The sequence below is a fragment of the Gadus macrocephalus genome, chromosome 9 (genome assembly GCF_031168955.1).
Source record: "Gadus macrocephalus chromosome 9, ASM3116895v1".
In the NCBI taxonomy this organism is placed as follows: Eukaryota; Metazoa; Chordata; class Actinopteri; order Gadiformes; family Gadidae; genus Gadus; species Gadus macrocephalus.
In genome coordinates, this window is record NC_082390.1 from 2918120 (window position 1) to 2930490 (window position 12371).

A 12371-nucleotide genomic window follows, 5' to 3' on the forward strand; every position below is an offset into this window, starting at 1 on the left:
GGCCTATGTCTGTGTTTTAAAGCTGACTGTACTTTCTGTACTTTAGCTTAAGTCACTGCATTTTTTTGTCTTAGGCCTTTGTTGACAGTGGTTGTTATCGGATTCCTAGCCTCCCAATTCCTTATACGTGGACGTTAATGCATTAAACAAGCATCAATCCTTCCCGGCTTCCTTTTTATTCTCCGTAGCCGTACTGTAATCGGCAGGCGTCTCACAGGCTATGTGTGGGGCCAGGCAGATAAGGGGCTTTAAGACAGGGAGTGGAGATAGTTAGATAGTTTGGAGGAGGGGTGAGAGGAGGAGTGCGACTAGTGGTGTGTGGCCTTGCACTAAACTTATCTCGTTGTAGAGAGAGAGAGAGAGAGAGAGAGAGCTAGAGAGAGAGAGAGAGAGAGAGAGCTAGAGAGAGAGAGAGAGAGAGAGAGAGAGAGCAGTAGGAAGGACTCGGAAAACGGCATACTGCAACCTCATGCTCTCGTAAAGCTCTGGCGAACCGGCACCACTGAAACAGAATAAGATCCACCATCGGGAACAACGATACAAAGTCATCCCGAAGAAGAGAAATAACGGATGATAATAGGGAATAGTTCGGGCTACTTTATTTATTTACAAGTCCTCAAAGGTAGAAACAGTCGCGGTTCAGTCTATGAAAGATTAACTAGCAATATATTTAGCATAGAATAATGTCGAACTCCAACATATGAGGGTTATTAAAGCTTCTGCCAAACAGACAGAGTGAAACTTTAAAGCAGCAGGACTGAAGCGATTGAGCCGAACGGAAATGGAACCGCAGTTGATTTGCTGTGAAGTGGATAGTTTTCGAAGGGCCTACCTCGACAGCAACTTGCTCAATGATAGAGTTCTACATGCGTTGTTACGAGCAGAGGACTACTATCTACCAGCCACCAACTATTTCAAATGCGTCCAAAAAGAAATCGCACCGTACATGAGAAGAATAGTTTCGACTTGGATGTTAGAGGTGAGTTGGGACACTGTGAATTAAGTAGAACGCTATCTAGGAATGTATGCATGTCTCTAATTGTGATCCTGTTGATGCACAGTGATGTCAAATAACCCAATACGTTACTCGTAGGCTATATTCTTGTTTTTTTGTGTAAACAACTATACACCAAAGAGGTAGGACTCTTGAAACAATGAAATGACATTAAACGCTTGGCAGTATTTTATAGACATTTCAATAAATGTAATGCCATGTTTTAAGCTCACTTCATTTATTCAATCGTTAAGGAAAAATGTTTATGATTCTCATCAGTATGGTTTTCCAAACAGTAAAGGTCCAGACTTTTGTTTGAAAGTCCATTCGAGACTTTTAACACGCTGAAGCTCGAAGCTACCGTGGTGTTTTTTTTTTCTTCTTCCTCGAGACCACGCGCTGCAAGCCTTTGTGTGTTCATTCATGAAGACGCCTGCGCGAGCCAGTCCATTCTCAACTTTCTGTTCTCTTCGTCGAAGAGCAGCAGGGCCTATCGCTTGATCACACAACGGCGTGGTAGCAAAACATATGCCACCACGGCTAAATCTCGTCGTGTGATTCGTTCAACATCTGGTGCCTTATAATAATATAATAAAACACCTTATCTTATTATATCATCTTTTGTTACACATTTTGCAAACATTTGGTAACATGAAAGAGAACTGATTCAACTAGCAGCGAAGCAATAAAACAAAACTTATATGGGTCCAGTTACTCATTTTATTATTGGTTTTATGACATATTTATCAGACAAACAGCGTCAGAGCCTTTTATAGCAGATGAATACATTTTTATATCTGATTATTTAAAATAATAATAATATTAAAGTGTCATCTCTTGGCAATATAATTATTACCTTCTGATAACTAGTTAATAAAAGTGTTTTGGTTGACTCAAGTTCACTACTGGTTGTATTGTAGAAAATCTAAACAAACAAAATTTACTTTCGTCTCACGTTTGTATACAGGTCATCCAGATTCAGTGCATAGGCCTGAAGCAAAGTGGTTTTAGTTCTGGCCAATTAGCATACACTTCCATGGAAGGATGTCAGACCTTGCTAGTCTCGTTCACATTCTCTCACCTCTGCTTTTACCATCTAGTCAAGCCCCAAAAGCACTTTATGGACAAAGTCAATTATCACTGATCTATATTGCCCCAAAGACTGCATTCTTTCAGCCTAGCTCCACACTAACCGGCTACGGCTTTGGTCAGGGTTTAGTTTGCTGCCACCCATAGGCACAACCTCTTTGAACAGACTTTTGTGTGAATGAGCAGCAGGAGCAACATGGCCAGTGAACGACCACCTGTAGATGGCAGCAAATACTATGACGTTTCTTTTGTGGGGAGAAAAAAAAGTCTATATATTTTATTAAACATGTATAATTTACATTATGCAGTACAGGGATCTGCACCACATGGTCTATTTTAAACGATCACCATCGACTAAGACAAGTTTGAAACCGCTTTGAACCGATTCAATGTACATTTTCTCTTCAGGTCAATAAGTACTGGTTTTCTGCAAGGGCAAACATTGTAAATATTAACAGGTTTTCAGAGTTCCTCAATCTCTCACCAAACACACTAGGAGCAGCAATCAACAGGTATTTTACTACCTCCTTCTTCTTGTTCTTCCGGCAGGTGTGTGAGGAGCAGAAGTGCGAGGAGGATGTCTTCCCGCTGGCCATGAACTACTTGGACCGCTTCCTCTCTGTGGAGCCCACCAAAAAGGGACACCTTCAGCTGCTGGCAGCCGCCTGCATGTTCCTGGCCTCCAAGATGAGGGAAACCATTCCCCTGACCGCCGAGAAGCTCTGCATATACACAGACAACTCTATCTCACCCGGGCAGCTGCGGGTAGGTTTCAAACGCTGCACCTATCGCATATATCAGTTCAGCTGACAGAAGCTGTGCTCCTGAGGGACATTTCGTCTCAGTGACTTCCTGCGGATAAAATCAGTCTGTTGAATAGTACTAAATATACTCAGTAGTATAAGTATACAGTAAAACATTTTTTTTACATTTTTTTATCGTGATTCACTAGTTGGCCATTTTGTTGTCTGGAAACCAATTGCAACTAATTTAAAACCTTAGGTTTTCATGAACCACTGATGCTCATGTGTGAAGGATTGACAAACGTCCTACTTTTTTAATGATGTTATACGTTACGTTATACGTAAGTGTCGGTTGGCCTAGGAGTCGTCTCCACCACTTCGCAAACTATTCATACTGCTGTGTTGCTATTCCATAATTTGCCTAATCCCAGAATATCCCATGAACCAAATTTAACTGATGCTTAACTCATGTTTAACTCTATAGAGCGGGCCATAGTGCACAGCTATAGGGCAGAAATCTGCACAGGAAACCAGGCCACATTCGGTTTCATTTTTGAGTGTATGGCATTTCGGGTCGTAAATTTCAACACCAACTTGAAACATTGCCGCTGCAGTTTGAAGCAGCCGACATTATCTGCTCAATCTCTAGCACAACCCACATAGCATTGTAAGATGCGTAAGAAGCGGGCCGGGTAACTTGCTTTCTTAACACATGCATAATAAATCCTTCGATGTTACTAAGGACTAAAGCAAGAGACGGCAAAATGTTATTTAGTCAATAGACTCAGAACGTGATGTATTTTCATGACAGTTACCCCCCGACATGGAAATAGTCTTGGTATGTTGGTGCCAGGAAGCAATCAAAGGTGCAACATATAAAACATAACTGTGTATATTTATTGCATTTCGTTAATGTCAATCTACGAAATGAACTACAATTACACTTTGAAGTCAGCCACCTCGCCATGCCAAGTTAAATCGCCTCTTCACCAGGAGAAGGGGGTTGTGATGAATACCCTGAGAGCCTATTGGACAGAGAGCCTCAGGCCCTCTAGTGTTCACAGCATGTCTCTGCATGTAGCAGAACTTCTCTCTTTGGCTGCTACCTTTGCTCACACCCACACTGTGTTCATTCCTCTCCTAGCAAATGGAGCTGCTGGTTCTGACCAAACTGAAGTGGGACCTGGCTTCTGTGACGCCACTGGATTTCCTCGACCTCTTCATGTCCCGGCTGCCAATAAGAACAGAGAACAGGCCCATTCTCAGGAAGCACGCTCAGACCTTTGTGGCCCTCTGCGCTACCGGTAAGAACCCAGAACGCAATGTGTTTATTGGGCCATCCGTCTCTTTTTTTTTTCGCAACCCATTTTCATATTTTTCTGTTTCATGCTCTCCGTTTTTCAACCTGGCCCCTCTTGCTAGTGCTTAAATATTAGCATAGTATTAGTATCGATATAAGTACGATTCCTTATTATAAAGAATATAGTATATATAGTATTATGTATAAACCTTGAATATTATTTTATTACATTTATAGAGAAAATAAGCGGGTTTAGCGGGACATCATTTGATAAATAAACAGATGATGTCATCCAGATGTATGGTTATTCATACCGTTCTCCTCATTCCAGATGTCAAGTTCATCGCCAGCCCCCCCTCCATGGTTGCCGCGGGCAGCCTGGTGGCATCAGTGAAGGGCTTGCAGATGAGGATTGTGGGTAATGCCATGACAGAACAGAATCTGACGGAGAACCTGGCGCAGATCATCAGAAGTGATCCGGTGAGTGAAGCACGTAACTGTTGGTTGGTTTTTTTGTCAATCAAAGTGGACCCGCCTACTATTTAAAGACTTAGTATACAAAGCCAATCAAGATAAAGATAAAGCTAAAGTACATGAATGCATGCAGCAAATTAACAAGTTTTTTTTCTTACATTTAACCAAGATGGGTCCTCACGTTAACATATTATTATTACATGTACATTTAGGTAACGTTTTATGTGAGTTCTTTCTTTACCGTACAAAATATAATTCAAGCCCTTTATAAATTACCTGTTTTTTTATCCGATAAAACAGCATCTTCTTACTTCAATGTCCATGGTTCAAGGTTTCATACTTCTTGGTATCACTAAGCTCAGAAGAGAATGTGGAGTGTGCTTATTCTAAAAGAAAGCGTTATCATGTTCAAATATATTTCTCGAACAAATATACATATTAATGGAGCTTGACCTGGTTACTGGTGAATTATACTAAATCTCTCTCTCTCTCTCTCTCTCTCTCTCTCTGAAGGACTGTTTGAGGGCATGTCAAGAACAAATTGAGTCTCTGTTTGAAATGAGCCTATGCCAGGCCCAACTACAGACTCAGCAGCCCCACTCGGGAACCACGGCAACCAAGGGAGTGATGGACGGGGAGAGCCAGGAGCTTTCGGCCACGCCCACCGACGTGCGGGACGTCAACATCTGATCGGACGCCGTCTCTCGGTGACAGAGTTTCCACGGATACGGATCATTGGGAGAAGAAGAGAGGGATGGAGAGAGACGTTTGGACTTCTAAAACTAGGTTAATCTTTTCTATCTCAGGCACACGTAAAAGTGCAGGGAAAGGATTCACTCAATTGTTTTGATACAACCTCTCTCCGTTCTCGCCCCTCCCTAAGAGAGCCACCGCAAAGACAAATATACGTTAACAAAAAGTTATGTTATGGAATTATAGAGTCCGAGAGAGAGGTCATCCTCCTCTGTCATGAGTTTCTCCTATTTATCCATGCGAGCAGTTTGAACTATGTGTGTTAGAAAAAACAATAGCCATATGGACTGGTAAAACGAAGAAAATGACGAAGAGGAGGAAGAACGAAGACATCGATGCCAGCTGCATCGCAGACGCCACTGAAGAACCAGACATTGGTCTGCTTGGCAGTACAAAGATTAAGCTAAAAGAGAGAAGGACTTTTATTTTGTATTTTCGGATCAGGTGGTTCTGTACACCTGCTGTATAATAGAGAGTGTGCAGACTTGGCCAGTAGTGTTTGGCATTACGAGGTAATGTGAGCGTGGAAGTGGATGAAAGATTAAAAAAAATATAACTGCCGTGGAATATAAAGAAAAAAACGCAAAAATAAAAATAACAATGAAGCCTTAGTTTATTGATTATCGTTAGATTTATTCAAGGCCTTGGGTACAAAAATAGAGCTTTTGTAATGGATGACAGGTGATGGAAACCTTGCTATTTTGAGATGTTATCCGCGCATGAAATTGTTTATGACTTGTATCCGTGTATGTATGATGATGAAGATGTGTTCTGGACTTTGTAAACACTACCAGGTTGAAAAGTACATTCCTATGTTTACCTCAGAACACAAGGAAATATATGTATTTTTACATTGAAATTATGGCCTGTGCATTTTTTCTTTTATTTACTCATTTTTTTTAAATGGGTATCATGGACTGAACATCACAAGAATAAGATGGGAGTGGTCACTCCAAAGTTCTGATGATTCTGATGATGAATACACCAGGGTAAATACAGGAAAGTTTTACCCCTAGAGTGCTCAATGGCACAACTGCGGTCAAAGGGACAGTATGAAATTGCCATGGATTTACTACCTTTTATTAAATTGAGCCAAAAAAATTAATCAAAGTTGGGTGAGCAAAAAAGGAAATGTCATAATTGGACAGACCGAGTACAGAAAGAGAAGTAATCACTACCAAACTATGAGGTTGTGTTATTGGGTCAGACTCTTTGAGCCACTGTTAGTTTCACCTGAATGTGCATTATTGGATGGGGAAGCAACGTGTGTTGTTTCGATTGATAAGTTGACCTCAGTCTTTGGAATGCTCTAGAGAGGAGCACAATTGCCTCAGCTCTCCTACCATATATTAGCTCAACTGTGTTGGCAAAAGTATGCGAAGCAAAACATATAATTAATGCTCATCGTAGCACTCATCTGCTCAGAGAAAAGCTCAGAACTTGAGGAGGCTAAAGCAATGGTTTTCAAACCTGTTATGTGTACGCTCATTCTTTTTTTGAACTATCCAAGATTAATGCAAATAAACACATGCAATCATTTTCTAAACACTGGTCTATAGTTCACCAACAGCTCTCAACAGGTCTGCTTTACATGGTATCGGAAATCTGCAGTTGAGGGACAGTTTGAGAGTATGTGTACACATCATATCTTTCCCACCAGTTATGCAAATCTTTCACCATCTTCTGTGATTTCCACTATTCAAATAGGCCTACGAATATACAGTATATGGAATGTACATTTTAACCGAAGTATAGTCTTTCCTGAAGAACCAATAAAGAAAGCTCAATAGGAAAATAAAAATTAAAAAAACATAAAAATACTTAAACATAAAAAAAACATAAAAATTTAGAATACAAAGAGTTACTTAATAAAACATTTCCAACGTCAAACAGTTATTCCTCACAATGCTCTTCGGTGTTAAGGCCTCCATCATTTGCATTAGAACTGTTGGCTGCAATTTTGTGGATGTTTCTGTTTTGGGTAAACAACATTCCTATTCTGTAAAAGGTGTTTAACATAATTTATAAACTGAAACACAGCAAGAACAACAATCATATCTTTCTGCTGGATAAAGTGCTAACAAAGAAAAAGAGAATGTCCTCAACTGTATTCAAATGTGACTTTGTGGGGAGGGTGAAGCCTATCTCCACACACATCCATACCTCTAAATCTTGATTATGGCATATGGCAGTATGCTGTTGTGTTTGAAACTGAAGCACTTAGTTGATATTTTCCAAACAAAGTGAGCTTCAACTAGGCTAGGTAATGGGAAAAATAATAATTTGGCCGTTGTTCGATACAGGACATCCAATGAGTTGTGACAGTCGACTGTCCAGTGACCCGTGGCATCTTTAAGTGAGAACCCTCACCCCCATCCCTTTCCCACGGTTCCTGTAATGAGAACACAGTCCACGAGCAGTGTACACATCTTCTGACTATGGAAAGGAAGACGTTTCCTCTGTGAGGTTCGGGTTGGTTGGGGGGGGAGACTGCAGCCTGACCTTCTCCGCCATAGTGGTGGAACTAGCTCTGAGACCCATAGACCTGGGAGGGAGCCAGCATTGGAACTATAGAAGAACAGCATTAGCCTTGGCTTGGGGCCACTTCTACCTGCCAGCACCTGTCAGAGCAGTCCGACATGTTCAGCCCTGGGCGTTCCACCCTGGAAACAAGAACATAATAAAAAGGCTTATCATGAAAAACAGTGGCAGGGGCAAACAGAGGCAACCTATATTGAGCTTAGAATGTTTAGGAAAACAGGTGGAAAACAAATATTGTTTGTACGATCTCAAAGGGGCAGACCACGGACTGCGTTGAACCCGGAGCCTTCTTCCTATGAGGTGTGATTTTTATTTGTACTATTATTGCCTGGAAAAGTTATAGCCCATTGTCTATATCAGCTGGGCCATTCAAACACTTCAAACAGAAAGTTTGTAAGGAATTATCCTGATAATACTGGTTACTGGTTACTGGTTACTGTCACACCCATAACATTATGCCTTTGAGGCATCAGGGGTAAATAATTGTAAGTGCACTTCCCGTTGACATTTTAGTCTGTAAAGTGCATTCCTATTTAAGTACACTTAAAGAACATAAGTGCACATAGGTACTAGAATACTTTATTAGTGGGGGACCAACTTAATACCTTTGTGCTGTGTGTCAAACACACTGGTCACGAGAATATCACAGTTCAGTTCTTTAGTATAGTAAAAATATATTGTGTCTCTTGCCAGTAATTAAAGTTACTTTTATTCGTAATAGTTAAGGTCTAGCAAGCAAACATTGGTAATCAAACAGAGTGCCTTTCTGCAGCGATTTTGATCCCACTTGTGACTTGACTATAGACTTGTCACTTGGAATTCCCAATTAATACATTTAATAATAGTAGATAAAGTTATAGTTATAATAGACTTCAATTAAAAAAATACTTCTTTAGGGAATACTATATAATATTGACTAATTCTGGTCAGTATAAACTGTCAGGCATGAACCCAGAACCTTTTACTTTGAGAAGACCAATGAGCCGTTTCAGTCTGTCCCGTCAGGAGAGAGCATTAGGGACCACTTGGGGCTGTCAAGTGTATGAAATGCATATACAACCATAAAGTACCCTTTCATTTAGGTGCACTTACATTTTAGTTAAATTACATTTTATGTTAAGTGTCATATATATTTTTAAGTTAAATTCAGATTAAAAACATTTTATTTGAAATGTGGCGTCTTTTGACAAGGGTTTATCCTTATTTAAATTTTAGTCAACATCCAAGTAAACTGTTCAGCAGGTGGCGCCAGAGGCAACAGCTGGATTTCACTGCCCTAGAAGACCATCGTCAGAGTGGCGAAGTCACGCCTTTCCGGTAGAGCCCATGAGATGGAAAAATATGAATGGGTTTCATGGAGAGAAATTATTTTCTGGTCCCAGTCTTTATATGTCCTGAATAGCACATTTGTTGCGTGTGGGTTTAAATGATACATTATCATGTCAAGAGTTTGACCGTTTATTATGCAATTGTTCAGTTAAAGGCTGTAGAGAAAACACAACGAGAAAGACCACACGTCTCGTATGTGACGTCACGCTCCCTGCGACTGGCGTGGATAAAACCGACAATCTCCCCATCGGCATAACTGAAACTCTCAACATGCCCCGACTTATAATGGTTTTCACCTCCGATGCTGTTATCTTCCCCTTGGAAAAAAGCGGTGAAGTGGAGCAGAGAGATCGCCATGTCTGTACCAGAGTGAGGGTGACGTATATCATTCGCGTCGAGAGCAGCGGGGCCTGCCCGTAATTCCGACACCTCATTGTTCCGACGTCTCAATGGTCCGAAATATTTCCCATTAGATCGACATGCCACTATGCCGACGGTTCAATTTTCTGAAAACGGAACCCATTGGTCCGAAGGTCCGTTTGTCCAACTTTTCAAAAAGGAGGAACATTAGGCCGACGGTTCAATATGCCTACATATAAAGAGTTTGATACCTCGCTAGCGCTCTCGCTCTCTCTCACAAATACAACATAGGCCTACATATGACGTTCACGATGAATATTGGAGAGCAAAGTGACAACGCATTCATTTCGACAGGGTGTTTCAGCCCCATGGACAGAGAGCGTAGGTCTAATTCTCAACACGGGCACGCACACACACACACACACACACACACACACACACACACACACACACACACACACACACACACACACACACACACACACACACACACACACACACACACACACACACACACACACACACACACACACTTGACCAAGTACACGGTATGAGATATAAGTTTGACTAAATCAATACCAGCGAAATTATTTAGGCTAAAAGCCCACCGTAAACACAGTAAACACATAGGCCCACACAAAGCTACTAGGATAAAAAAAATATTTGTTTTTCACTCACCGTTTGACTTCTTTACGGGAAAAGTATTAGTCCTTGTATAACGTGCGGTTCATAAATTCACCTCTTGTGACCGTTGAAGCCCACAGCAACAGTCTGGCTTGGTGAAGTGCACTGCTGGAACTTAGCCTATCGTCTTTTATTTTTGGTTTCATAATCACACATGTGGAATCGTGCCTTGGCCTATTCGGCATATTGAACCGTCGCCCTAATGCGCCTCCTTTTTGAAAAGTCGGACAAACGGACCTTCGGACCAATGGGTTCCGTTTTCGGAACATTGAACCGTCGGCATAGTGGCATGTCGATCTAATGGGAAATATTTCGGACCATTGAGACGTCGGAACAATGAGGCGTCGGAATTACGGCATGGCACCAGAGCAGCAAGGGGCTGTAGTTCACAAAGCACAAAACCTAACATTATCAAACTTCTTCGCGAAATTTCTTAGTTTTCTTTGCATGAAAAATTATCATATAAATCCAAAAACAACATGTGTAATCCAGGGCATATAAAGACTGGGCTCGGTCGAGGAAGACTAAAGGATTTAGTTTGAGAAAACGTAAATTTAAACTCTGCTTGATTTTTTCTGAGACAAAAACCGTGTGTTAGCAACATTGCTCACACAAGCAATCAAAAAACAAGAACACACATTCGAAGAAAAGACGAAATAACAAGTTTAATTTCATGTTTCAATTTCATCATTCACAACGTTTTAAACTCCCTCCCTCCCTCCCTCCCTCACATCCATTCATTCATTGTACAAATCTACCATGAACACATTTATTTAAAAAGCCTCTTCCCCTTGAGATTCACCTGTGACCCCCCTATAACAGCCACACATTGCACAGGCTTTTATTTTTATTCATGGGTTAGCGGAGGGAAAGATTGAGAAAGATAACTCCGGTAAACAGGATGGAGGGTCAAAGAAACAGTTCAAATAAAATAAAAACCGGCCATTTACCTACTCCCCGCCGTGCCATGAATGCCAATATTAGACAGAAGTGAACCAAGAGTCCATTCTCTTTCCTTGCTTTGTGATAACCCATTATAGCACTGCGTGACCAACACACCCTGCATGGGAGATAGTGAAACACTTAGTAATGACTCTTGGCTGAATAGACATTGTGAATCAACCGTGGCGAGCAGTCAGGCCAGCTGAACCCAGACGTATAGACAGGTCAGCTGTATCGTGCTGTGAGGAAATCGGATACAGTTGTTTTGCACATGGCATGCGTTCTCCGGCGATCAGGATGGGAGTGAAATACCCACCGACTGCAACCCTCTCAAGGGCCCAGTCTGCTCTTCACCAGCCGTCGTGTGGCTCTCAGCGTCGAGGGACCACTCCAGAAGGCCAGCATCTGCATCATCTTTAGATTCTGTCATGAATTTTAGTCGGATAAAAGTGTGACCTGGTTGGTTTCCATAGTGATCAGCTGGGGGGAGGAGCATAATCCGATGCCGCGCAAGGCCCGCTGTGGAGTTCACACATCTAGGAGCACATCTGGCGCCCCCCAGAGGACAACGCTCAACAGCCATAGACTTAAGTATTCGCAATAATTATAATAATAATATTGGATATTGTCTAAAACCTACATTTCAAAGTTCTCCTCTTTTCTTTCTTCAAAAAAAATCCCCCCCCCAAAAAAACAAAAAACAAATATATATATATTTATATTTATATAATGGAAGTTGTTAACTTCCCTTCGGATTTATTTTGTTTTATTCTGGCTAAATAGGTAACTTAAATATTTACAATGATTATTTTACAACCATTGGCCCAGCCCGTCGAAGATAAAGTCTTTATGGTTTCTTCTTCTGTAGAATAAAAAGCAGGTTGAGGGACGAAGGGAAGGAGGGCCCCAAGGTGGGAGGGGCTTGTTCCAGAGAGAGAGATGGCGATTGGTCTGAGTTCTTTACGCTCATCAAAGGTCCTGCAGGAGGCTATCAAGTCCAGTCCTGGCTGACCGAGTTCAACCCGCCCACTGCACACTGATTGGTCCACAGGGTCATGGGTCCTGTGTTCTGTGTATAATATATCCTGTTGCCTTTGGTCGGTCTCACAACAGGGCACACACATGCACGCACACACACATACACACACACACACACGACACA

At 41.5% G+C, this 12371-nt stretch overlaps 2 protein-coding genes across 2 annotated transcripts in view; one reads left to right on the forward strand and one right to left on the reverse strand.

The window, feature by feature from the left end:
* Positions 1-288: 288 nt before the first annotated feature.
* LOC132464085 (G1/S-specific cyclin-D1-like) lies at positions 289-6212 on the forward strand. Its single transcript, XM_060060258.1, has 5 exons — positions 289-979; positions 2633-2848; positions 3971-4130; positions 4458-4606; positions 5114-6212. The coding sequence occupies exons 1-5, from the start codon at positions 782-784 to the stop codon at positions 5288-5290; spliced, it is 900 nt and encodes a 299-aa protein (XP_059916241.1). The 5' UTR covers positions 289-781; the 3' UTR covers positions 5291-6212.
* A 4694-nt stretch (positions 6213-10906) lies between these two features.
* The window catches only part of bcar1 (BCAR1 scaffold protein, Cas family member), a 10930-nt gene continuing 9465 nt past the window's right edge, over positions 10907-12371 (reverse strand). Inside the window, 1 exon segment of the mRNA XM_060061554.1 lies at positions 10907-12371. This exon segment is cut by the window's right edge and continues 944 nt beyond it. The gene's annotated coding sequence lies outside the window, so the exon portion shown is untranslated.